The sequence below is a fragment of the Calypte anna genome, chromosome 6 (assembly GCF_003957555.1).
Source record: "Calypte anna isolate BGI_N300 chromosome 6, bCalAnn1_v1.p, whole genome shotgun sequence".
In the NCBI taxonomy this organism is placed as follows: Eukaryota; Metazoa; Chordata; class Aves; order Apodiformes; family Trochilidae; genus Calypte; species Calypte anna.
In genome coordinates this window covers 15,398,955-15,426,765 of record NC_044252.1, presented here as the reverse complement: position 1 = coordinate 15,426,765, position 27,811 = coordinate 15,398,955, and the positions used below count along the sequence as shown (strand labels likewise).

General features: G+C 42.4%; 1 protein-coding gene across 5 annotated transcripts in view; it reads left to right on the top strand.

The window, feature by feature from the left end:
• PRKG1 (protein kinase cGMP-dependent 1) overlaps positions 1-27,573 on the top strand; it is a 453,965-nt gene extending 426,392 nt beyond the window's left edge. For 2 of the 5 annotated variants that reach the window (XM_030453519.1, XM_030453518.1), the window contains exons 11-18: positions 10,666-10,805; positions 13,904-13,993; positions 16,160-16,301; positions 18,314-18,477; positions 19,473-19,595; positions 19,693-19,755; positions 20,774-20,840; positions 26,723-27,552. In XM_030453519.1, the coding sequence (XP_030309379.1) occupies positions 10,666-10,805; positions 13,904-13,993; positions 16,160-16,301; positions 18,314-18,477; positions 19,473-19,595; positions 19,693-19,755; positions 20,774-20,840; positions 26,723-26,821 (888 nt within the window). In that variant the 3' untranslated portion in view covers positions 26,822-27,552. Of the gene's footprint in view, positions 1-10,665; positions 10,806-13,903; positions 13,994-16,159; positions 16,302-18,313; positions 18,478-19,472; positions 19,596-19,692; positions 19,756-20,773; positions 20,841-26,722 lie in introns of all 5 variants that reach the window. The other 3 variants (XM_008502063.2, XM_030453515.1, XM_030453516.1) reach the window with 3 other exon arrangements.
• The last annotated feature ends 238 nt before the right edge of the window (positions 27,574-27,811 follow it).

The window sequence follows — 27,811 nt, the reverse complement described above, 5'->3', positions numbered from 1 at the left end:
TGTGCTGACAGCGTTGCCTCACCCTTCAGAAAATTAGGAATTCAGCAACACAGATTGGTTGTGATGGGGTGGCAATGACCAAGCTCTTTCGTTTTCTGGAAAACTTCAGACATTGGTGATGCTGCCAAAGCAGGACAAAAAATACCTTTTTAATATGCTCTGTTAAGTTGTTTTTGCTAGGAACACAGGAAAGAGTTGGGATCCAGCACTGGGAAAATAATTTTTTACTGTTACAATACACATTTACCACACAATGCGTAGTCAAAAGGTGATCTTTGACTTCCAGCATATAAAACAGTTCTTGGCAGCTCTGGGATGACAGGACAGGATTCCTCTGTTACGTCCTATGAATCTGAAGAGACTGCATTAAAGCAAAGGAAACACAGTGGGAAGGAGGGAAAAGTGTACACGTGATATTGTTGTTTTCCCCACTTTTTTTTTCACCTAGGCTGACTCAGGTAGCCATAGCCATGCCTTCAGCATGGTCACTGGGGACCTGGTCCACCAGAGATCAAATACACCTGGTATTGGTTTCCCATTTAATTCCTGTGCAGCTCCTTAGAACTACATTTTCATGGGCAATATTACAAACAGAGCAAGAAAACTGGTCCTGTGCCATCTCATATTTCAGTTATCTTTGTAGTAAAGATGGAAGAGATGCAAATACGAAGATGTAAAATCACCTAAGAGTGTAATGGAGAACAATGTCTCTTGCTACATATTTCTGAAATGGTGGTTGACTCTGTTGATGTTCAGAGATGGGTGATGTACATAGCACCTCTAAAGTACATTACAGGTCTTGTATTTTCCCTTTGGATTCTAAAAAGGTAGAAGTTAAGCTTAGTTTTATGCCTAGTAGCTCATCAGTAAGACCAGTGGGCTGCTGTTGTTTGGGCTGCTGTTGTTTTATTACAGGACTGCTATTTAAGCATTATTTTATATGTAAAAATATACTCCTTGCTGGTTTTGTTCATCTGACAAAACAAAAAGACTGAATTTACCTAGCACCTCAAAGGCTTTTCTACTTAGAAGGAATATGGTTTGGGGAAGAAGGGCTGGATAAGTTGTTACTCTGCTGATTAGCTTTATGTGATGCTGATGGTGTTCCTCACAGCTCAGAAGTCCAGGTCACCTACATGCCCTGCAGTCCTTCACTGTCAGAGTCATAGGAACAAATGTCCCACTCAATGTCCTCTTCAGCAAAGAAGGGACACTCTGCATTTATCTCCTGTCCATCCAAGAAAATAAGAGGGCAAATGTCAGTATCAGCTTTCTGGCTGCTTCCCAGCATCAGGGCTAAGATGAATTATGGTGCAGAGATCTGGATGCCTTTCTCCAAAGCAAGGGTTGTGATGCAAGACAGCATATCTTCAGAAGAGTGAAGAAGTAGAAGCAGCTTTTCAAGAAAGATTTAAAATCATAGAATCATAGAATGGCCAGGGTTGGAAGGGAGCTTAAACATCATCTAGATCCAACCCCTCTGCCACAGTCAATGAAACCTATCATTAGTCAGTATGCTCAAGGCCTCATCCAACCTGGCCTTGAATACTGCCAGAGAGGGGGCATCCACAACTTCCTTGGACAACTTGTTCCAGTCTCTTACCACCCTCATAGCAAGGAACTTCTTCCCAGTATCTACTCTGAATCTCTCCTCTTCATATTTGAAGTGAGAGTGACACTCTCATACTCACTACATAACTGTAGTGAGAGGACAAGAGGCAATGGTGTCAAACATGCCTGTAGTGAGAGCCTACAAGTCCTCCCCCAACTTTTTGTAGGCCCCCTTAAGGAACTGTAAAGTTGCTATGAAGTCATCGCCTCTTCTTCAGGCTGAACAACCCAAACTTTCCCAGCTTATCTTCATGGGGGAAGTGCTTCAGCCCTCTGATCGTTTGTGTGGCTCTCCTCTGGACACACTCTAGGACCTCTATGTCATTCTTACATTGCTGACCACAGAACAGGACTCAGTACTCCAGGTGGGGTCTCACAAGAGCAGAGTAAATGAGGAGAATCACCCCATTGACTGGCTGGCTACATTTCTTCTGATGCAGCCCAGGATCTGGTTGGCTTTCCAGGCTGCAAGCACACACTGACAGCTCATGTTAAGCTTCTGGTGCACCATAACCCCCAAGTCCTTCTCAGGGCTGCCTTTCTCCTCAGAACCTGTATTGGTGCATGGGATTGCCTCAACCCAGTTACAGAACATTGCACTTGGCCCTGTTGAACTTCATGCAGTTTGCACAAGCCCACTTCTCCAGCTTATCAGGGTCCCTCTGGATGCCATCCCTTCCCTCCAGTGTCTTGACTTCACCACACAGTTTGGTGTCATCAGCAACTTGCTGAGGGTGCACTCAATGCCACTCTCCATGTCACCGGCAAAGATGTTAAATAGCAGCAGTCTGAGTACCAACCCTTGAGGAACACCACTCATCACACATCTTCATTTGGACACTGAGCCCTTGATCACAGCTCCATTGGGGGTGACCCTTCAGCCAGTTCCCTACCCAATGAATGGTCCATTCACTGAATCTGTATTGTTCTAGTTCAGGGACCAGAATGTCATGCAGGACAGTGTCAAATGGATTGCACAGGTCTAAGCAGATGGCATCTCTTGCTCTGCCTTTGTCTGCTGAGGCTGCGACCTTGTTATAAAAGGCCACTAAGTCAGGCAGGACTTGCCTTTAGTGAAGCTGTGTTTGCTGTCACCAATCACCCTTTTGTTATCTGCATGACACAGCAGAGCCTTCAGGAGGATCTGCTCTGTAATCTTGCCAGGCACAGAGGTGAGACTGACTGGCTTGTAGTTACCTGGGTCTTCTTTTTTTCCAATTTTGAAAATGCAGATTATATTTCCCCTTCTGCAGTCAGCAGGTACTTCAGCAACCTTTTCAAATACGATGGACAGTGGCTTTGCAACTTCATCCACCAGTTCTTTCAGGAGCCATGGGTGAATCCCACCAGATCCCATGGATTTGTTCACCTAAGTGTGTCCAGGAGTTCCTTGCTCATCCACCCAGGCCTTCTGACACTCCTGCCTGCCTTCCTCCTCATTAGGACACATTCGTCCTGGGCATGGAAGAGGTGATCCTTGCATATGGAGCAGCTTTCTTAGGATTTTATTCCATTGTACCCTACCAAGCACATCCTTGAAGAGACTAAAGTCTGCCCTTTTAAAATGGAGTGATGAAATATTTTGAAATATCTTAATCTTAACACTGAAATATAGTAATTAATGTGTATTTTCAATTTTAATTTTAATTTTTGAAATAATGGGCATTTTGGCCATCGAGGTGGAGGAACTGAGATGTGAGGGATTTAAAGATCAGGTACCTGAATAAATCCCATGTTCATCTGACAGTGAAACTACTGCTCTGGAGCTGAGCAAACTATGATTATAAATATTTCATATTCTATTCCTTTCCTTCCTAACTAGATACAGGATACTTAATTTTAGTGATACTGTCAGATGGGGCTGGACCACTGCAGAGATGGGGGTTTTAATTTATTTTTTTATTTTACCTTTTGATTTTTAATTCTTAATGGAAATAAATACAGCTTTCAGATATGGAAACATTTTTCCAGGGCCTGTCTGTTAATGGAAAGGATGTTGGCAAGGTTTGGAAAGATGTGATGCCATTTGTAGCTCAACAAATATTGTCAGAGGCTGGATCACGATCTGAATTGTCAAGCTTGAGGCTTGAACTCTGGTTGGAGGCAGAAATAAGACACAAATTGGTGCTATATTGCAGGCTAAGCCAAACTCAGGAGAAGGACCAGGTGATGTATGGGGTTAGAGAGTTTAAGTTCATCTGATATTTTTAAGAAACCACAGTAATAAGCTTTTCCATTATTTTTAGCATATTTTAGCTGTATAACCCTTCTGCTGTAATGCACTTTTTATTGGAGTTAATTTTATGCATGAAGCAGTTTACAATCCTCATTTCTTTTTAGCTTTTTCCTTCTAGGAGCTTTTGAAATATAATATTTACCCCTGGGCTTTTTAGAGAGACATAAATTTTAATACATTTCCCAATGTTCTTGGTTATAAAAAACTTGGCTGTGCACATTGTCAAGCCCTGAATATAATTTTATTTTATTATTTCAGAAAATTTTAGTGTACCAGATGACATAAAATGTTTTAGCTGCCTTCTTTTGCAGAGATGCAAAGTGAATTGCAGTAACATGCTATGAGCTGAATCAAATTGTCTGCCAAAAGCAAGCAAACTTGGACCAAAATATAGTTTTACAGGGTTTTAGCACAGTTCAGCATTTGAAAAAGCAACTTTAATTGTTTAATAGCTAAGGGTTTTGAAGATCTGTTCATTTTTTAGTGTATACTTGGGTGTATTTATGTGTAATTTTCAGTTTATTTTCTGTTGAGCCCCAGAGCACTCAAATTGTGGTACAATATTTGGGCTTTCCTAACCCATTGAGTCTAGATTTTTTCAAAGAAAATAAGGTCACTCTGAAGGACAGTTTACACCCTGCTGCCCATTTGTAATTAATTCTTTATTAGTTCTTCAAAATTGCCAATGACAGTATAACCTAAAGACTTAATTTTTACTTCATTAATTTTCTTTTCATCTTAGGCCTATTTTTTTAAGTTTTGACTTATTTTCCAGACTAACAGCCCAGGTGCCAGGCCTGTTCACAACTAAACAGCTAAAACAAAATTAACGTGAATTTCTTAGAATGACAGAATCACAGAATGCTTTGGGTTGGAAGGGACCTTAAAGATCCTGTAGTCCCAAACCCCTGCCATGGGCAGGCTTGGCTCCCACTAGACCAGGTTGCCCCAAACCCCAGGCAACCCACCCTTGAACACTTTCAGGGATGGGGCAGCCACAACTTCCCTGTTCCTGTGTCTCCCACTCTCATAGTGGTGAGATGTGGAGTACGAGATGTTAAAGTTGTAGCAAGAAGCATCAGGAAGAATGCTTGTAATTTAAATGTGCAAACCACAATTTCTCTCTAAGCCTTAGGCCAGGAGTGTGGTTCAATCTGGCCTTTAGCACATGGGCAAAGTACCTTCAAAACACTAATTGGAAGAAATTGGCAGTACTACATGATAATCCCTTGTTAGCCTAATCACAGAATTGTTTTGGTTGGAAAACACCTTTCAGATCATGGAGTCCAACAATTAACCCATCTCTACTGAGTCCAATGCTAAACCATATCTCTCAGCACCACATCTGTACAACTTTTGAAGGGAACCATAGTTCCCTCAGGCAGTCCTCATAAGACATTTTCTGGACCCTTCAGCAGCTTTTTTGCTGGGCATGCTTCAGCCCCTCAATGTCCTTCATGTACTGGGTGGCCCAAAACTGAGCCCAGGATTTGAGGTGCAGTACAGGGGAATGATCACAAGAAATGCAGGGAAGAAAGCAAGTTGTAAGACAGAGATTGTCATGATGGGGAGACCTGTGTCATCTGGGAGGAAGATAGATGTATTTCATCTTCATCTATCTTCATCTAAAAGCACTCTCTGCTCTTCTGCTGGGGCACTGGGGGAAATCTCTGTGTTGTTGGCACAACAGTGAAGCTGCTGGGATTAGGGAAGCTCAGCTTGCTGGTACTGTGCTCAGCAACAGCTGCTGCTATTCTTGTTGGTTCAAAAGTGTCTCACTGGGAACTGATGGGAAAAACACAGGTCTCAGACATACCCAGCAAGCCAGAGTGTTTGCACTTTGATGTCTGAGCTCTGAAGTCAAGTCAGTTGTTATTTAGCATGGTACGAAGATACTCTCATTTCATTAAAACACTGTTGTGACTCTTATTATGTCAAAAAACTACACATTTGGAAAAGCATCTTTGTCCTTCTAGACAAATCACAGGGCCAGCACAGGGAGTTCAACAGGAGATAAGAGCACCAAGAAACTTACTAGGAGTTGTAGACACGAATTGAAGAAAAGCTTCTGTCCAGCTTCTAATATCTCCCCATTACAGCCTTTTAAGGAAAAAGCCTCATCTCCAGAGTAAACAAAATATTTTTATATGCCCAAACCCTACTCCCTGTGTGTGATCCTGTTTATCCCTGGAGATCAGCAGAAAAAGCTCCTGAGCAACATTTTTGTGAGTGTCACGTCCAGACATTGTGAAAAGTCATAGTCAAATACCTCTGTTGCATTGGTAAGAAAAAATCTGGAGTTTTCTCAGTGGCAAACATAATTCTAGTTGTAATTTTTGTGTAGCTGCCAAAGGAAAGGTGGAATAAAAATATGTATTCAGCTCTGCTTTCATGCAGATAAAAATGTAGGTCTGCTTGGAAAACCCACAGCAATGAAAGACCTGTAATCCACAGCCACAACTTTTGAGGTAAATGGGAATTCAGAAAAACAGGAGAGAATTTTCTTTGCTTTCTTCTCCTAGAAGAACATACCTGTCCTCAGGCAAGGTATGGCAAGGTTCAGACACCTCGTCTTCACTGGAAATAAAAGCTTCCTTTGAGGATTGTTTTAAAGCTTCTTAAGGTCAGCTTGGATTATATCAGTTCAGTGTTCCCTGGAGTTGTATAAAAATTGACACACGTTACAGATCATATTTAATACACATCTATGGTTTATGGTAAAGAGAACAGAGGAAGAAAAAGGGAAGACAAGAAACATACAGATAGATCCATTTACTCTTCTTTCCATCAAAGCCTGGATTTTGTCTTAGCAATATCCATTTTCCCAGAAAGTCTGCAGAAGTACTAAGGTGTAAAATTGTATTTATTTGTGCAGGAATTATAGCTGTGTTTAAAAAAAAAAATCAAAGAAATTTTAAAAAATCATCCCTCAAGCACATTGTGGTTTTAGAAAGTTGCAGAAGTTTATACAACATAAAGCAAAGCAATGCTTTTGGAGCACTTTGAACTTTTTCATGGAAGCATGGGGTGCCAACAGGAGAAGCTTGTATGCAAGTAGAGAGAAAGGAAATTAGTATACTCAGTCTTGTATGGTTTATTTCTTTTTTTTTTTCCCTGTTGCTGGGCCTTTCAGCAGACACACAGCTTCAATATTGTCATCGAATGGGGACTTTTACAGTGGCCAGTGGACCTCCGAGAGAGATAATTTTTGGAGATGTTTTTGAAAGGGTAGTGACTGGGTAAGGTCACTATGAGGAGAGGAATGAAAAAAGAAGGAGAGGAGGAACAGAAATTCTTTTAACTTGAAAAAAAAAAAAGGTTGATAGCAATGGATATTATTGGTTCCCCTGTGTCAGTCCTCTCTGTGACTTGGCTGCTCTCAGAGAAGAGTGACTGCAACCCAGGCTCCAGCAGGTCTCCACCCAATCGATAGTCTGGGAAATAGGAGCTGTGCTTCCAAGTGAGTGAAATCTGATCTCTTGAGCTGTAGATCAAGGATGACGACCCCTTTGCCAGTGCCTGGCCTTGGAAAACTGCACTATTCCCTTTTCTGAAGCATTTAGAAGATTTTTGTGGTGGGCTTCTTTGGGGGGCCAAGCTTCCTCCCCATGGTACCCTCATCCTTCTAAGCTGAGTCAAAGTCCTTGTGGCTTCTGTGGCTCCCTGTGCTATTTCTCTCATTATAATTGGAGAACTGGCTGCTCTCAGCAGCCCATTCTCATCATCTCAACATTAATCCTTTCTCTTAAAAAAAAAAAGTCCAGATGATTCCTGACTATATTTTTTCTACTTTTGAAATGAAATTGGGATTAGGCAGGCTTTTTTTTCTCTATTACTTATCATGATCTTAATATAAATTACAGACTATAAAAATAATAGGAATTACCTGAAGCTCCCCAGTTTTATGCCATAAAAAGAGTCCTCACTGTTACCACGTTTGGCAGAAACACCAAAGCAAGGAGAGGACTTGTGCATGTTGAAGAAGTTTGCAGGATCCATTTTCCAGGTGGACAACCAAGTGACCCCAAATGTAAGCTTCAGTTTTTGTGACTTGGCAGCTTGGGGTGGTGCAGCAGCACATTAAATGCAAGTTAATCCCCCCGAACTATCAAACTCTCACAAATCGTCTGCCTTCTGACATGTGACAGGAGTGGGAATGGAAAAGGGATCTAAATTACTCCTGTGGCATTAGGTCAAAGTCTTGCATTAGCTAATTATAGCTGCCTGATCTATATTTAAACATTTGGGGTGGTGATAACATTATCAAGGACCAAATAAAACCACTGTATTCTGTTTCCTCATAGTAATTTTATTTCCTTGATTTATTTTGAAGGTCTGTGAGTATGTATAGGAAAGCAGCTTTCCTCTCCAGACTCTCCATCATGTGCCCAAGTACCCCTGAAAAAACAGTAATTAAGAAAACAAATAGCCTTTTTAATGAAAGACACAAATATTAGATAGTCAGAATCCATGGTAGTAAAATTATAATATCAGTAGGAAATCCATTTGGATTTATTTGTACTAAGCTTTATTATAATATTCTGGAATTTATTAATCTCAGCTTCCACAAAGTTGTTATCTTTATTTTAACATTAGGAAAATGGGATTTTATGTTTCTAGTAAGTTTAGAGTCCTAAATAACTTTTGTTTGTTTGTTTGTTTTTTTCATGTCCAAATTGACTGAGAAGTGTTCCACATTACTACTGGAGCTACTTTCTTGGTTCCACAGCCTAGTCTTAAAAAACACAGAAAGAAAACAAATATTATCTGTAATATCTAGTAGGGATTTGCAGATTTTTGTTTGAAAGAATTCTTGCAGCATCTCATTACCCTTGTCCATCTCCCGATGCGTGGGTCTGATGGGAAGCCATGTGGTCTGCATGGTCATCAGAAGCAGGAGGGATAAGGTCTCCAGAAGATGCTTAGTCATACTAAACCTTCACTGATTTTTTGTTGCTGCTGCAAGTTTTAATAAGTTTTACTCAGCCTAAATTTAATTTTCATGTCTTTATTCCCTCTGGCACCTCACTTCTCTCCCTTCTCCCCTGATTCCATTTAGATTGGACAATATCAAGCAATTTACTTTGAACAGTTGAACTGAAGTCCATATGCCCTTTATTCAAAATGAAACAGCAAAAAACCCCAAATTCTATTCCCAAACTAAAAATGTTTTTATTACTTTCATAAGAGGAGAATTTCTGTTTTGAGTTGTGGTCAACCCATGAGGCGACAGCAGCCCCGGGTAGCACCAGTTCAATATAGAACTGGGCAGCTCTACTGCATAGATGAGGGGAGATGTTTTTCTTTATTTTATGTGGATTCTTGAGGTTGTTGTACTCTGTCACCCTTAATATTAAATGGCAAACACAGGCTTCATGCAAAGCTAATAATTATGAGTGGTGCTGTGTGATGCAGAGTGGTGCCTTTGGAAAAGGAAAAGTTTTATGTGGGCTTGGAAATGCTTGTGGCTGCAGGGAAAAGAAGACAAATCTGGGGCCTGAAGCCCAAAGTGTTTTTAGAACAGAAAGAAATACATGCCTATGTCTATCCATATTGAAGAACTTGGGATGAATTTTTTTCCATAGACAGGTGGGCTCTCATTGATAAGGGTTTATTTCTGAATCATTTGCAGGGGTGTCAGCAATCTCTTTGCCATCTGAAAATCAGCTTTTTGGGTTTGTGTCCCTAAGCTTTCTCTGTCTTTGTGGACACGTGAGGACCAGTCTGGCAAAGAGGGGATGCTGAGGATACCATCCCTTATTAATATTTAACTGAAACCCGACCAATCCCGTGAACAAACAAATGCATAGGAAACTGTGCAGTGTTGTGAGAAGTGTGGAAGATGCCACATCTCAGCCAAAGAAAATATAGATATTATATTAAATAAATTGCAATTACATGAGCATTGCCTTCTAACATAAAAGGCAGTCTGGGTTTCTGGTGGGGCCTGGTGACAGACAAGCCACTCACTTGCTGGCTGAAGCCAAATTCTTCCAAAAAGACTAAAATAGAAGTTGCCACATGGCACTTCTCACTATAAAGGGGGGAAAGCATTTCACTGGCAACATTATTGTGAGCAGCTGCTGGGGGAATTTAGCAAACTAAGAAGCCTGGCAGGTCAGTGACAGGGTTTCGTTCTGGTTCAGTGGTGGCTCAGAGGGGATGGCCAAGATGGCTGCATTCCAGATGTCTTTGGGATGGGTACTGGTCCCTTGGAGTGGGCTAGGGATGCCTCACTGCCTCGCTGCCCTCACTGGGTTCAGAAGTTACCAGGGCAACACTGGCAAGCAAGCAAACAACTCTCTTCAACCTCATTTCGGGAAACCATGCTAAAAATAGGTTGCTGAAGCTTAAGCTTAATAGTAAAGATGTGACCAACCAACGCAGGTGAAAAGTCAGCCCTACTCATCATGTTCAGATATCCAAGGACTGCGTTTCCCTGCCAGAGCTGGTGCTTTTGTTACTAGCTATAGAAACAGGCTTTGAGAAAGTGGTACATTAGCTAGCAACATCTTCTTACCTAAGAGTAACACTGACGGTTGGGTTTTCCCTAAAACACATGGATTTTTAGAAATGGCTTTTTCATTTAGCAGTAGACAAATACTGAGAAACTGGTTCATACCAAAGTGAACCTAATGGCTGAAGAGGTGAGAGGAATTATTTGATGAGAGCGTGGTGGGATTATCTGAAGGAAGGCTGTTGGGGTTATCTGAAGGTTGAGTGATGGGCACAGGAGGTGCCCATGCAATTGGACTGTCGTGGCTTAGTGGTGGGTTGGGTCCTGCTTCTAACAGGTACATTTGTCTGATTTGCTCAAGGTCCAGTTGAAAAGTGAGGAATCAAAAACCTTTGCCATGAAAATACTGAAGAAACGGCACATTGTGGACACCAGGCAGCAGGAGCACATCCGCTCAGAGAAGCAGATCATGCAGAATGCACACTCAGACTTCATTGTGAGGTACAGTCCCTCCACCTTGCCCTCTGCCAGGGGAGAGCAAAGCCGATCTCTGCATTTCATAAAACCACACAGGAATAGAAAAACACTTTGGCCCCAGCTTCCCTGTAAGGAACTGCAGATATAGTATGAGAAATAAAGTCTTCTCCAGGCCAACCTGAGATTTCTCTACTGTTGGAGGACATCTGTCCAAGCCTAAACTAAACTCATGTCTTAACATCTTTGTCCCCAGGCCATGCTCCCATGGTTTTGTGGCTCCACAACTTGGGCATACCTGGCTGAATACAGTGGGTGATGCTCTGTGTAGGCATATGCAGAGTAACTTGGCATAGCCCCTGCTCAAGCTTAGTATTCCTCATTTTTTCTGAAATTCCACATTTTCTTTCCTGCAAAGGGAAGCTGGAAGGCAGGGTTTAATCTTTTGAGGTCATGTGAATAAACAGTTGTACCCAGCACATCTCTTTAGGATGTATTAGAGCAATCCAATTCACCATGACTTGAGTCATAATAAGCGAATGCACTAAAACCAATCCCCTCCCCCAAAACCTGAACAAATGCAATTTTCCAGTCAATGTTATCGTAAGTCAGGCAGTTTTCCTTGGTTTAACCCTGATAGTGTAGTTCTCCAACCCTTCAAGCATGGTGACTGTCTGTCAGCAGGAAGCAGAGGTGGTTCTTTATGTGGTTTAAGGTAAGGGTGTTGCCACCTGCCCTCCACGAGATGCCTGGGGCACTTGCCTTTTGCCAGAGGAGATCAACCCCACTCCCAAAAATGGCTCCAGAGAGTCATACTAACCCAGGGGAGAAACCAAACCCCTGTGTTATAAATGGAAGTACATGGCTGGGACAGCCACCCATTAGCACTAAAGGGGTGTTTCCTTCCCAGACTGATCCCAGGGATTCCCCTGGAGCTCATGGTTTCATCTCTGATTCATGGGTGACAGCTGTGGCCTGACACCCTACCTGTCTGTAAGATCTGATTTACAGCTGTGCCCCCCTTACCTAGGCTGGAGCCAAATATACCTCTTGGGCTATTTTCATCCTATAGCTTTTATTTTTTTGAACCCTGAGCTGCCTCATGATGAGGGTATAAAGGGAGGTGAAATGCAAGGCCAGCCAATCAGTGGGACATTTTGACACCATATCCAGAAATACACCCTCCTAAATAAAAATCCTGAGCCTGCAAATGGCTCTTAATGGAGACACTGATATTCATGGCTAATAAAAGAAATACTTCTTTCCCACCTTTTATTCTTTCAGTAAGCTGATGAAAAAAGGTTGCATTAGCTGTAGGTCTTTTTCTTCCATATCATGCAATGATTCCCATCATTTACAGTAACAAGCCTTCCATGGAAATTCTGCCCTGGGAAGGGGCTTTCTAAGTCATGAAGTCCAACCTTTTGCTATGGCATATGCTGCAGCTAGAATATCCTCCCTGGTTCATCAGACTCTGTGTCTGCATTTCCCCTTCACTTCTCCTTCTGTGTATCCACAGGAATTTTAAATTGCTATATCTTATATCCTAAAATAATTCATAATCTGTTTATACCACTGCTTGGGTCAGATGGGATATTTTTCTGGGTGCTACAGGCAGAAATCTCACAACTTTGGTAGATGAACTGTGGTTTGAGTGAGCTGCTCTGTGAAAGGTGGATTTAAAATCATCTTGGAGCCAAGATACAACCTCCAGGATATCAGAACAAGAAAGACAAAATGCCCAAAGAACCCAATTATTTTCTTAATTCATCACGAAACTATTCATTAAAACTCTTTGAAAAATAGTCCAGTTCAGTTATTAAAATGTATTAAACCAGAGAAAAGAAGAAGAGGGCAGGTATTGCTAAATAAAACTTTGTGAATAGTAAACTGAGAATTTCACAGAAGAAAATGTCCTCTGTGGGTTTGGCCATGTATTGTGGCCATGTGTTTGGCCACAACTATTGATCTAGGGATGTCTGCACTGGCTCTGCAGATATTTGAATGAATAAGAAAATAAATTAAGAAAAAAAAAATTCAATTATTGTGACATTTTAAACTTACTTGATTTAGTGAAATAGTACAGTTTCAATATATATAAAATGTATGCTTCCATTACAATTGTTAAACAAGATCTTATTATTTTCTTTCTGCACATTTTAGGTCAGATTTAATGCCCATAAAATTTTCTGGAAAGCAGGGCTAGCTTAACTAGAGAAAGCAATACCTTTCTGCAGTAGCATTTAAATTACTGAACAAATAACAGTATTCAGTTACTCATATTTTCGATTATTAAATATTATGTTTCTCAGTATAGCCTAATGTAGATGAAATGTTTACTAAAATTAATTCTGTTTTGTCCAGCTGGCAGAAAGCAGGATTTTTTTTAGCTCTGAGCTCCATCCAACCTGGCCTTGAACATTTCCAGGGATGGGGCATCTGCAACCTCCCTGGGCAACCTATGCCAGGTTCCTATTTGATTAATATATCATATTAAACAGAGCACAGATTTTAGAGTACAGTTTAGGTTATGCTTGAGAAGGAGAAGAGGTTCATAAAGCCAAGCCCATATCTCCCTTTAATGAAATCTGCCTCCAGATTCAGCCCTTGGTATTAAGAGAGGAGTACTTTGAGATGCCTGCATGTCAGCAGATCATCTAAACTCTGCAGCTCAGTGGGTTTCAGTTCTGAAATGAAGCACAAATTGTTCTTTTGAGGTAACTAAATGGAAAGCAGACTGCATATCTGGAGCCTGATTCTAGTGTGAAGAATATGATGATATGGATGCTATAAAAAATGGGAGGAAAAGTCCTCTTTCAAGTACATCTGGGAAGCCAAGTGCTAGAAATGGCAGATTTTTATATTCAGCACTCAAAGTAGTGATGAGGTCTTCTTCTGAGGTCCACAACCCGCTTCCCCATTCAGATGCCCATCTATTTCTGCTGCAGTATTTCCCACCCAAGGAGAGGCACTGAAATGATCTCCTTAAATGCAGCCCTAGAAAGATACCCTTCCTCCTGTGGGGCTTCCTGGGATGAGGCACAATGTTCTTGAGAAGGGGGGATGCCCAACACCTTCATTTGTGTGGTGAATTTATTTCAGATGTTATTGTTTGCACTCAACAGGCTCTACAGGACGTTCAAGGATAGCAAGTACCTGTACATGCTGATGGAAGCCTGCTTAGGTGGAGAGCTCTGGACAATTCTCAGGGACAGGTGAGTTTTAAGAGATTGTTATCTTAAAAAGTGGAATATTTTCTCTTACATTTCCATCTAAACAAAGGTATTTATCTTTCATGGGAAAAGTCTGGATCTTAATGTCCTATGTTTAATTTAAGATCCCAGAAAGGTGAAGAGATATCTTTGTGGACAAGACAGCAAGTGAATGCAGTCACAACTGGGAATAAAGACTGATGTGGGTTGTGTTCAATATGCAGAAGTCTTTATGTAGATGGAGACTTACTCAGAGGTACTTTCTCATGGCCCTGCTAAAAAAAATGTAGAAGGTGGTGATGGTAGTTATATGATAGATTGCATCAAGGCCAAGTCTGTGACTGTCCTGTCCTTGTATCTTGATCTCTAAAGGGTACCCCTAAATACTCAGCAGCATATTTTAATTTTGATGTAAATATTTAATTATTTTCATTTTTAATTATCTGTAACAATAACTTTTTACAGCCACAGACAGCAGTGACCTCAGTGCCCATGCCACCATTCCTCATGTCTGAGAGCCTAACTGGAGGCTCAGACACATGGTAGCAAAATGCAGGACTGTCTTAAGGGTGACAAAGACTCTGGCCACCAGATACGATGGCAGAGGATAACCCTGCAGGGTGTGACCAGGCATTGCCTGAGGTGCCAGTCAAGGCCAATCTTGCCGCAGTTTTGCAAGATACGCTCAGGAGATAGAATTACAGAATCATGGAATCATTTTGGTTGGAAAAGACCTTTAAGATCATTAAGTCCAAACCCATCAAGTCCACTAACCCACCACTGCCAAGGCCATCTCAGCACCATATCTGCATAGCATTGAAATCCCTTCAGGGATGGTGATTCCACCACTGCCCTGGGCAGTCTGTTCCAGGGTCTGATAACCCAAAGGGTAATACATTGTTCCTAATACCCAGTGTAAACCTTCCATAGAACAACTTGCCATTTCCTCTTGCTCTGTCACTTGTTACTTGGAAGAAGACACACTCCCCAGCCCCCTTTCTCCAACCTACTTTCATCTGTAGAGAGGAGGGAGAATGTATTCACTCAGCCTTGCTTTCTCCAGGCTAAACACCCCCAGTTCCATCAGATGTTCCTCATAGGGCTTAGGTTCTGGACCCTTTATCAACTTCCATAGGGTACTTCCAGTGTGACAACTGTAGCCATTGCTGCCACAGCTATTTTAAACTTCTGACTCACAAACCAAACCTCTAAGGCTGCAGTGGCATTAGTGAGAGTTTACAGTTGTACACAAAATCCAGGGCAAAGTTCATTTTCAAGGTAAAACACGCAGACTTCCTCAGTGCCTTTTGCAAAATCAGTTTTCCATCCTGGAGAAAGGAGAAGATGCAGGGGATCATGGGTGGCTATGTAGCAGGCTCAGAGTTGAGATGTCATTTAATTAAATTTGAAAAACAAAATAAATGCATTGGAAAAATTGATTGTAAAGCAAAGATTAAATTCTTTTTCAATTACCTAGAACAGATTTTTTGTGAGTCTTAATTTTTCTAGCAGCCTGCCTTCTCCAGAGCATGAAAACGAGACCCATGTAGTGAAGTTAGCAGGTGCTTAGTGGTGTTTTTCATTGTCTTTGATATTTTTGTCAGTCATTCCCAGCACCATAGATCGTGACTCTGCTGCCACCTAGCTCAGATCCACTCCTCAGCTCCCCAGCTTCCACTGTGCTCCTGGGGACTGGTTTGCTTTGCTAGTTCCAAACTGGTGCTGAAACAGGGATACAAAAGTGCAGTTTATTCTGAATTTCACTGAATTAACACTTCAAGTCCCCGCAATTGCAACTTCTCTGCTTTTTCCCGGGGTTATGAATATGAGTACCCAAGTTCCATATCTCTACAGCTCAAAATACCTTTAACACCCCAAAGTTAAAGATTATAATTTTTAAAAACACCTTTTGCTTACTAGATAATGAGTTTTAAATTCTACTTCTGTGAGATGAAATTATAAAAGAAAAATTTTATATATAGGAATGTTTGATACAAAGATGGATTGAAGGCAAACTTTCAAAATGGAAACGTAATATCTACAAAAATGAGTTCAACAAGTACTAGAATGTTTTTACACAACTCTGTAGATATTTTAACAGTAGGGTGAAGTCCAGTAAGGGAAGAGATCTAATAACTTTTTCCCCTTTCCCTCTGCCATTTTATATAGGGGTTCATTTGAGGATTCGACGACCAGGTTTTACACGGCGTGCGTGGTCGAAGCGTTTGCCTATTTGCATTCCAAAGGGATCATTTATAGGGACCTCAAGCCAGAAAACCTCATTCTGGATCATCGAGGTTATGCCAAACTGGTGAGCACCAGAAATATATGGGTTGCCAAAAAAAGTCACTGCTACTACCAGGTAACACCCTAACTGGTGTTAGGGGGGGGAGGAGAACACAGTATCAGCCATAGAGGGTCAGAAGCAAAGTCTGTCCAGCTCAGGGTCCTCTCTCTGCTGGTGGCCATCAGTAGGTACAGAGATGAGGTCATTGCAAGGGAGTGCTCACCAATTATGAGGATGTCTTCCCAACACCTTGTGGGCTGAGGCTCACGGTACAGCTGAGCTGGAAAACATTAATTCTGCCTTGAAATTCAGATCTGAGGTCCTGAATTGGGAATTTAGCTAAGAGCATCCCTATAAATCCATCCTCCTGTTTGGAGCTACTGACAGGCTGAAAAATAACTTTAAAATAGATGTGCTAGCAGGGCAGGGTGAGGACTTCCATCTTGTGGGCTACAAAGCAGTGTGGTGAAGCAAATTTTGCAAGCTGCTGTTTCTGTATCAGGTCTTTTGTGGGAGCAATAAAAAAAGGCTTTCTTAGCGGAAATACTCATAATCACCCTGTCATGGCAAGACATTATTAGTATTAATTGCTGTGGAGTGTGCTGCTGAGCTGTGACCAATACATCTTCATTTAGGAGAGCCACTTGTGTTTTCCTACTGATGATGCCCCTGACTGATCTGTGCAAACTCCTTTGGGATAACTGAGTAGGGCTCTGCCTGACACTGCTCTTCCCAGAAGGTTATGGTGCTCTTGGTGCTAACCTCCTCCCAGGGAGTTGTGTAGAGTGAGAAGGTCCCCCCCTCAGATTTTATCTGAACAGTCACTGTAAGGTGATGTAAGGCACACCCCACATTCCAGGTGTGATCATGTAGAGGCAGAGAAAAAAAGGACTTCCTTTGGTGGAAGGTGCTGGAGGATTTGGGCACTTGGAAAGCCATCAGTGAAGGATGGGGCAGTGGACCCCTAAAAAAGAATTGTGTCCAAGAGGAGTTGATGGCCTTCCTGCCGGTGATGAGGGCCAAAGTCTGTTCCTCTTGCCCTGGGGACTCTTCCATCTCTTTAGGAAGGAAAACCTGGAAGCAGCATCTGCAGGTGGGAGCAGTAACTCAGACCATCTCCATCATGAACTTTTAAAGACTGGTGGCAGCTACCATGTCTCACCATGACACCAAGCCTAATGAATGACATCAGAGCTGGTCCTCTACAGCATTTCACTAAGACTGGGGGGTCCAGTGAATTGTGAGATGATTGGGGAGTTTCTGCTGGTCCTGTCTCCAACCCCCAGCTCCTTAGGCATTTGATTTTCATGGACAAATCCATGATAACACAAGAAGTGTCCCAGATCCCTTGAGAACTTTAATGATGTAGGACATTGCCCCTGATCAACTCAAGGTGTGGGGGCATCTCACACAGCCACAATTAGATGTTGGTGGCTCTAAAACAGCTAGCAAGGGACAGAAGGGTGTGCTACAGACCCCAGCTCAACCTGAGCTTTTCCTGGATCCCAAAGGATGGCTTCAGTTTCCCATTATAATCTGATTGTCAGTGCTTGCTTGTGCTATAGGGGCACTGCTATGGAGACACACAGAGATTTGTGAGCCCATCAGCATGTTGTAATAGCCTCAGGAAAACTGGGAGGACCCTTGTTGTACTGCATCCCTCTTTATACTGGGAGAGAAACCTGAACTTTTCAGTAAATGCCAAAATGGATGGTATTTAGCCTAAATATTTGCTCAGGTTGAGGCTGGGAGTTTAAAAAAAAAAAAAAAAAAAAGCAAAAATAAGTCAGCTGTGAATGATACTAAGTTACATCTCCCAGGAACCCTCAGTGTTGGCATTTGTTCTCTCATATGAATCTTCCTTTTATATTATAAAAGATATGTTGGCAAAAGGGTCACTGAGATTGCCTGGTCCTTGAACACCCAATAAGGCTTAAATTAGGAGAATATTCCCATGAGGAAACTTTTTTTCTGCTTTGCTTCACTTCAAGAGGAGCAGAGCATCTGGCTGACGTCCCCTCTGCTCCTTTCTGCAGGTTGATTTTGGCTTTGCAAAGAAAATAGGATTTGGAAAGAAAACATGGACTTTTTGTGGAACCCCTGAGTACGTAGCCCCTGAGATCATCCTGAACAAAGGTCACGACATTTCAGCTGACTACTGGTCTCTGGGAATCTTAATGTATGAACTCCTGACTGGCAGGTATGGGCATCGGGGCTGGAGCCACGGCTGAAAATAGATCCAAATATTTCTGCCATCGTCACCCTGATTAGACGAGAGGAAGGCTCAGTGCTGGCATGTGCTGCTGAACATCATAATTCTTTTTTCCACTTTAAATCCTTCCATGCAGACCTCTCGACAGGCAAGACAGGCACAGGCTTTTTAGGAAACCCTGTGAAATGACACCAAAATACCATTTTTGGCCCTGAGTGAGGTGAACATGCTGGGTAAAGGGTTTGCAGTTCGACCAGGTGGTGCAGTGATGGGTTGCTGCACATCTGAAAAGGAGGAGGTAGAACTGACACCATGGAGACTTGAGTCCCAATATCCATCCCTTCCCTTACTTAGTTGTGGATGTGTACAAAACCAGAGAATCATTTTGGTTTGAAGCGACCTTTAAGATCATCCAGTCCAATTGTTAACCCACTGAAGTTCATGTCTCTGAAAAATATATTCCATGACTCTGAAATATATTATAGGCAGTAGCAGCTTCCTGGCACTTGTTCATCTCATACCCTATGGCTCACTCCCAGGGTACAGGAGGAGGAAACCAATCCATCACCTCAACCTGCTTATCCCTTGGGGCTAGACCCAGCCCCATTTCCAGTTAATTAATCCCCACCAAATGCATGTCACAAAAAATAAACCAACAGTTGTTGCTCAGACCCTTGTTCCTCAGACCTCTGGGACATGGGCTGTCATGGAAAGGAGAGGTGTAGCATGTGCTGCTCTGGAAAATGTTACTCTTTGGTTCTTCCCTGAAGTCAGTATGATGGAAATCCAGATGGTATCCAAGTTCCTGTGCTCAGAAACAGTTAAGATCATAGGAAGAAAAGCATTGCTAGCTGTCATCCACCTTTTCTCATTTCAGTAGAGTGCTATGTTATAATCTGGATATTTTTCTTCTTTTTAAAAACAATCTTCACTGGTATTTTAAAGACAAGTTTTTAATCTTCATTTCCATCTTCCTTCTGAAGTCCCCCTTTCTCAGGCCCAGATCCCATGAAGACCTATAACATCATATTAAGGGGAATAGATATGATTGAATTTCCAAAGAAGATTGCCAAAAATGCTGCTAATTTAATTAAAAAACTATGCAGGTAAGCACATGAAATGGAATCATCTTGATGTTGTTAGCAAAGTAGTGAATTATTCAGAAGGATTAAGAAAGTAACTGATTTGTTATTCATTTTATAGGGACAACCCATCAGAAAGATTAGGGAATTTGAAAAATGGAGTAAAAGATATCCAAAAGCACAAGTAAGTGTCTTCTCCACCAGCCATCAGAGCCAACCCATAGAAACATGCCTTTCAAACACTTAAACTTTAAGCAAAAAATGCTTTTCTACATCTCTTCTGACATTTCCTTTCTAGTGTACTCCAGAGTAATTGAATGTCCATCAGGCTTTTTTTCCCCTGTATTTCAGTAGAGATGCTGGCCTTGCCTGTGAGCAAAACCCATTGCACATTGACCATTATGCTTTAATTACTCTAATGCAGAAGAGCAATCAAAGTCGGCCACTTCCAGCTTGAATATTTTTGGTTTGCAGAACCACTTTCTGAGGTTTTCCTCCATTTTTCTTTCCCCCCCAGCCCAGCACGCTTTATCTCTTGCCTGTAATGTTAATTCATCATCCCTTTTGGGTTGAGGGGAGGGAGTTGTTCAGTGATGTCTCTTAAGTTTTCACGGTGCTGGAGGGAGATAAGAACAAGCTAGAGACCCATCAGAGAAGCAGGTTGTCTCATCCATACATGCTGGTTCTTCTCTTCTTCCACCCCCAAAGCAGCAGAAATGGGTTGCATGGACATTCTGTGTGTCCATGGGTTGAAGGCTCAGCTCAGGGCTCATCCACCCACCTAAGCTGCCATAGCTTAAGCAAGCCCAAGGTGCCCAAACCAGGAGGAGGACATCCCTGTGCACACCCTTAGTTCCCAATCTCATCCACAGAAAGAACATTAGAGGTCCCATCTGGAAAGGATTGACCCTGTGGAAAGGCAAGAACAGCCGTCAGGATACGTGCAGTGAGGAACAGTTTTCTTCTGCACATTGGGAATTTGTTCTTGCCAGGCAATCCCCACTGGGTTGCCAAGAGGTTTCATTTTTAGTACCAAATATATATATAAAGATGACATGAAAAATTACTGAGGATGTTTGGAGAAGTTGAGTAAGATGGCTGCGAGCCTTGAAAGCCACTATTTAAACAATTCAAATTTCACTTTGTGCTATAGAGAGATTTTCACTGTGTGTTTGACTGTTTCATTATTCCCTCCCTTCTAGATGGTTTGAAGGCTTTAACTGGGAAGGGTTACGAAAAGGGACACTGACACCTCCTATAATACCAAGTGTAAGTTTGCCTATGTGTTTTCTCCTTCATGGCCAATAAGTTCCCTCTGCATGAATGTTGTGAACTTCGGGCACTAGTACTCTGTAACTAAGTGGGAACAACACATGTTTTACTTCTTCTGAAGATACTTGAAGATGTCATGTGACATTTCCAGCTATAGTTGGTCTCTGGGTGGTCTCTCTAGAAGAAGACAGTTTGGGGAGGGTATGATGGAGATTAAATGTCCTTGGCAGCAGGAAGTGGGGGTAGGATCACTCACGATTACACATTTTTCTCTTTTTCACTTGCTCCATTTCATCTGTTTTTCACATTTCAGTGAAGAGCTGCCACTTTCACCCCTCTGCTCAGCTTTGTCCTCTTGCCTTCTCCTCTACTCTCATTTTTTTTTTTTTTTTTTGAGGGGGCAAGTGGGATAGGTATTCCATCTCCCTTTTTCTTTTCTTTAACCTTTACTTTTGTCTTGCCTTTTGTGCTTTTCACCTTTTTTTCCCCCCACGTCTTGGTCCCACATAAAAGCCCTATTATTGCCTAGTTTGTGTTTAACTGGGAGCAGACGTGGAGGGACAGCTCAACACATTTTCCTTTGGAGCAAAGCTCTTCCTTTGATGTCTTTGTGAGCTCTTTACCAACAAAGCCTACTGCAAAGGGAAGCCAAACAGGATTAGCTGATAGAAATTACCTTGCCCCCTTCTGCTCTCCAGCCTCCCCTCCTCATTTCAACTTAATCCTTTTCTCTCCCATGGGATCACCAAGAGAATAACATTAGAGAATGTGTTTAATTGCACCCTGTTGCTCCATCCACCCGGGGTCCTGCTTCCCCTGCAGCAGTGGCAGGCATGGCTCCAGGGCTAACACTGCCATCCCAAAGTTTTATTAGCAGCTATGAAAGAGCAAGAAGGTTTTGCATCTCTCTCTCTCACCCTAGGGGCTTGCAGAAGTACTGGCAGTTTGTGGAAGAAAGCAGGATTTCACAGATATATCTGACTAAAGCAGGATGCCCAAAAAGCATACAAATGGTTTGCATTTGTATGTCTTTGCCCGAAGAGCATGCAAATCAAAACAGTGGTTTTTTTCTGTTAAGCTTCTTTTTAATGACTATTCCTTTTGCCAGCAGTACTGTTCACCACATTTCAAGTGCTGAACAATGAGTTCCCAACACAAAAAGGACATGGAGTTGGTGGAACAAGACCAGAGGAGGTCAGAGGTGATCAGAGGCCTGCAGCATCTCTGCTATTGAAACAGGCTGAGAGAGCTGGGGTTGCTCAACCTGGAGGAGAGAAAGCTTTAGGGACACCTTAAAGCACCTTCCAGTAGCTGAAATGGCTACAGGAAAGATGAGGGAGGGACTTTTTACAAGGGCATGGACTGATGGGATGAGGGAGAATGGTCTTAAGCTAAAAGAGAGGAGATTGAGATGAGATATTAGGAAGAAATTGTTTCTGGTGAGGTTGGTGAAACACTGGCCCAGAGTAGATGTGGCTGCCCCATCCTTGGAAGTGTTTAAGGCCAGACTGAATGGGATTTGGAGCAACCTGGTCTAGTGGAAGGTGTCCCTGCCTGTGCACAGCATTGGACCTTTTGGCTTTTAAGATCCCTTCTGACCCAAACCATTCCATGATTCTATGGTTTTAAGTCAGACAATAAAAATAAATTTGCTCTGTTATATCCAGTTTGAATTCCTGGCTTACCTGTGCATGATATCAGTGTAGCCTGCAAATGCCCCAGTATGGATCTTTAATTAGTTTAGTGGATTTTTGGTTGGTAAGAGCATTGCCAATACTGCTTTTTCCCAATATACATATGGAACCTGCATGTATAATATTCAATCAGCACAGCCAGCAGCAGTAATTTCAGTGGTATCTTCTCTATGGGTATGAATTGTTCCTTGCTTTTCCCAAGCTGGGACATTTGTCCACCACCAGCAGTGGCCTCTATTCCTTTGACATTGCCATTATCCAGGTAGTTTGGCAGGAAATTACCCTTTCATTGGGCTTTTAGCTAGGTGCAATATGGCAGCAGGTCCAAAGGGCCATATGAGCCCCCAGCTTACTTTATTGGCATTATTTCTTGGCTGGTGGAACAGGTAACATCCTACCAGGGAACATGTCTGTCGCTGCTTCCAAGATGTTGATCTCCCTTTTGGCCATTACACCACCCTCAGGATGGTCCAAAGTAGACCAGAACATCCTTCCCTCTTTAGAGGGCTCCATCCTTCTTCAAGGACAACATCAACCATATATTCTCCTAATTCCAATTCAATACAACTCCTTCTTTTATAGAACTCTTAGGATTAGTATCTTCTCTAGACATCCTCCTGAAATCCTCTCCAAAAGCTGCCTTCCTTGACCAGTGAACCTTGTCCACTGTGAAGCTGTCAGTTTTTGCTCACTTTTATTTTCCACAACCAGCTCAGTTGCTTTGGCAAAAGTCCCAGCTGCTAGTAAGAACAATATTTGAAAGATGAACTAAAACGCATAGCTCCAGGGGAAGAAATCTATTTTTCCTCCAATGAATGCATCTCTTCTAGTTCGATAGAAAGGAGCCAGCAAAACTCAAATCGGAGACTTTAAGAAAAAAGGCCCTCCTGAGCTCTTCAACCCTCATCAGCAATTACAAGATACTGCTGGTGAGGCAACTGAAAGCTGTCCCTCTGCCCCAGTCTTCACAAGCAAGGACTCTGGTCACAACCTCCAAGTTACAGAAGTCAAAAGGAAGGACTGGGAAAAGGAAGATCCCCTCACTGTAAATGAAGGGAAAGTTTAAGAACACCTAAAGAACATGAAGGTCAACAAGTCCATGGGATCTGATGGGATTCACCCATGGCTCCTGAAAGAACTGGTGGATGAAGTTGCAAAGCCACTGTCCATCGTATTTGAAAAGGTTGCTGAAGTACCTGCTGACTGCAGAAGGGGAAATATAATCTGCATTTTCAAAAATGGAAAAAAAGAAGGCCCAGGTAACTACAAGCCAGTCAGTCTCACCTCTGTACCTGGCAAAATTACAGAGCAGATTCTCCTGAAGGCTCTGCTGTGTCATGCAGATAACAAAGGGGTGATTGGTGACAGCAAACACAGCTTCACTAAAGGCAAGTCCTGCCTGACTTAGTGGCCTTTTATGACAAGGTCACAGCCTCAGCGGACAAAGGCAGAGCAAGAGATGCCATCTGCTTGGACCTGTGCAATCCATTTCACAGTGTCCTGCATGACATTCTGGTCCCTAAACTAGAACAATACAGATTCAGTGAATGGACCATTCATTGGGTAGGGAACTGGCTGAAGGGTCACCCCCAATGGAGCTGTGATCAAGGGCTCAGTGTCCAAATGAAGATGTGTGATGAGTGGTGTTCCTCAAGGGTTGGTACTCAGACTGCTGCTATTTAACATCTTTGCCGGTGACATGGAGAGTGGCATTGAGTGCACCCTCAGCAAGTTGCTGATGACACCAAACTGTGTGGTGAAGTCAAGACACTGGAGGGAAGGGATGGCATCCAGAGGGACCCTGATAAGCTGGAGAAGTGGGCTTGTGCAAACTGCATGAAGTTCAACCTCGCCTACAAAAAGCTGGGGGAGGACTTTTTGCAGAGGCATTTAGTGAGAGGACAAGGGGCAATGGTTTCAAACTTGAAGAGGGGAGATTCAGATTAGGTATTAGGAGGAAGTTCCTTGTTATGAGGATGGTAAGAGAGACTGGAACAAGTTGTCCAGGGAAGTTGTGGATGCCTCCTCTCTGGCAGTATTCAAGGCTAGGTTGGATGAGGCCTTGAGCATACTGACTAATGATAGGTTTCATTGACTGTGGCAGAGGGGTTGGATCTAGATGATGTTTAAGCTCCCCTCCGACCCTGGCCATTCTATGATTCTATGATTTTAAATCTTTCTTGAAAAGCTGCTTCTACTTCTTCACTCTTCTGAAGATATGCTGTCTTGCATCACAACTCTTGCTTTGGAGAAAGGCATCCAGATCTCTGCACTATAATTCATTTTAGCCCTGATGCTGGGAAGCAGCCAGAAAGCTGATACTGACATTTGCCCTCTTATTTTCTTGGATGGACAGGAGATAAATGCAGAGTGTCCCTTCTTTGCTGAAGAAGACGTTGAGTGGGACATTTGTTCCTATGACTCTGACAGTGAAGGACTGCAGGGCATGTAGGTGACCTGGACTTCTGAGCTGTGAGGAACACCATCAGCATCACATAAAGCTAATCAGCAGAGTAACAACTCATCCAGCCCTTCCTCCCCAAACCATATTCCTTCTAAGTAGAAAAGCCTTTGAGGTGCTAGGTAAATTCAGCCTTTTTGTTTTGTCAGATGAACACAAACAGCAACCCATTTCCCAAAGCAGGACTTATTTCCCTTAAAACCTCACCCAGCCAGAGCACAAAAAAATTGTGCCTGACCTGCTAGAGTGTGCTTCCACAGAGGAACCCAGGGAAGCTCCATAAATGTTTTCACTCCATGCACTTACACAGTGTCCATCAGTGTTGAGAGGCATTTGCACGAAGTTCCAGCTCCTGCGTTATGCTCCACAAATGCAACTCCACACCAACTACAGCTCATACCCAGCGAAGGACTCATCACTCTGTAGGACTCTGCTAAGCTTTTACAGGTTTTGTGTTTTTTTCCAAAATTACTTAGATATTCTAGGATCTTCATTGTACCTAAGATGCTTTCAGCAGCAACAGGGAAATGCTGATGCAGCTCAGCCACAAATTAAATTTTGAGCTGAAGCTGGAGGTCTTGTTGATCAAATAGTCTTATCCCAATGCTTGTATCAGCATCCGGCATCAAAAACATCTCCTGGACTCTGGGCCGGGCTCTGGCCGTAGCTTCTCCACCAGTTTCACAAGTGAAACAGTCAAAAAAAAAAGCAAATATTTCCTGCACAACATTCCCATGGCAAGCACAGTCCTGTCAGCCTGCACTGACTATCTGGGGTATGGTTTAAAGTTTTTTTATTTCCAAAAAAAGAAAAGTACTTGGCCTTCATCCTTGTCACAGCTTAGCAGTTTGAACTACAAATCTTGGACAGAATTCCTCTCTGTTCCCCCCCACAGACACAAAGGGAAGATAAAAGGAGAATAAAGACTTGAGACTTTAAATTGGAAACTGAAAACAATTAGATACAGATTTTACTAACACAAGGGGAAGGTAATAACATTAAGGGTAAAGTAACAAAAAATACAAATATATACACACACACACATATATATATATATATATTTATATATATGCATGTGGTGAGCTGGCAGTAACAAACAGCAACACAGCCAGGAGGAAGCGGGATGAAAAAGAGGGAGGAGCTGCTGACTTTCTGATCTTTTATAGAGTATGGCAGGAAAGCAGAGGGAATAGATCTCTCCCTTTGCATTCCACATCTCCCAGAGTCTGAAATGCCCTTCTTTAGTTGCTCCGGTTTGAATGGTGGCAATCCTGGGAAGATGGGTTTCTGTGGTAGGCTCCCTACTCTGAACAGTATTTGTCAGAAACCTTAGAGGCAGTAGGGCTCATCCAGCTCATGTTTCAGGATCCTGGAGCCATAAATTGGAAAAACTGGGCTTTGGGGAGGCCCAGAGCTTTTCCACATCTTTCCTGGTGACCTTGTACCAACAGGGAGAACTGGACTGACCAGCTCATGAACTGGAGACCCTAGAGGTTGTGAAACCTGGACACCCCAGACTGCTGGATCATTGGCCTGTTATTGGTAGAATTAAGGGGGTGTGGGAAGTGCTTCAGGAATTCAGCAAAAGGTTGTTGAATGAAAATCTTCTCTTGCCAGCTGCAGTTAGCAATGATCTTGAATTATCCAGGTTGTGAGATGGAGAGATGTCTGCAGAGGTTTGCTTTGATGACCATTTCCTTCTTGTTGCTCTCTTCTTTCTGCAGGTTGCATCGCCAACAGACACAAGCAATTTTGACAGCTTCCCAGAGGACAGTGATGAGCCACCTCCTGATGACAACTCAGGATGGGACATAGATTTTTAACATCTTTCTCTTACCTGCTTCTGCCTTGCTGAAGACAGCTTCTGGGATATAGCTGCCAGCAAAACCGAATGCATTGGGGAGGATTCGTGCTTGGGGTCACCATGATGCCTTGATTGATGCTGCTACAGTAACTACAGTGGCATTAGGACTTCTTGCTTAGATGACAATAGTGCTCTTCATGTTTTATGTTCAAACGTAAAACAGCAGTTTGACATGGTGGTCCTGACACAAAGCCTTTCACCAGTAAAGAAATGTGGTTTCTATCACCTCAACAATCTTGCTACGCTCTTAATTATCAAAATCAAGAGATAACATAGTGTAAGACACACTTAATTCTAGCTGCAAGGTACTGGCTTTCTCAGTAGGATCATTAGTAATTTATTAAGTGCTGTAGCTAATTACAGGGGAAGATTCGGGCTACTCCCACCCTCCAGACTCCATAGGGCTTCTACTGTAGGCCAGCGCAGGAGCAAAGGAGGACCACAGTGATACTGGTCAAAGAGTTCATATCAAAGCAGTGGCAAAATTTGTCCTTTTTTTTTTCCAAGCAGTATTCTTGACAAGACTGAATCTTACCTTTCCTATTTTTTTTTTAATATAAGTTAGGGGTTTTTAGCCTGGTAAACCAAAAGCACAACTGCTCTAGATCCTGTTAAGGCAAATGTGGGTCACTTCTGTCATACAGATAAGAACATACTTTAACATGATATTTGGGGTTGGTTTCTTTGTTTCCTTTCCCCTGGTACAAACTGATGAAAAAAAAAAAAAAAAAAAAAGAGAGGAGAAGGAAAGGGAAATGGGAAAGGGAAAGGGAATGGGAAAGGGACAGGGACAGGGAGAAGAAAGGAAAGGGAAAAGAAAGGAAAGGGACAAGGAAAGGAAAGGAAAGGAAAGGAAAGGAAAGGAAAGGAAAGGAAAGGAAAGGAAAGGAAAGGAAAAAGGAAAGGAAAGGGGAAAGGACCTAAAGGACCTAAAATCCCCTAATCCATT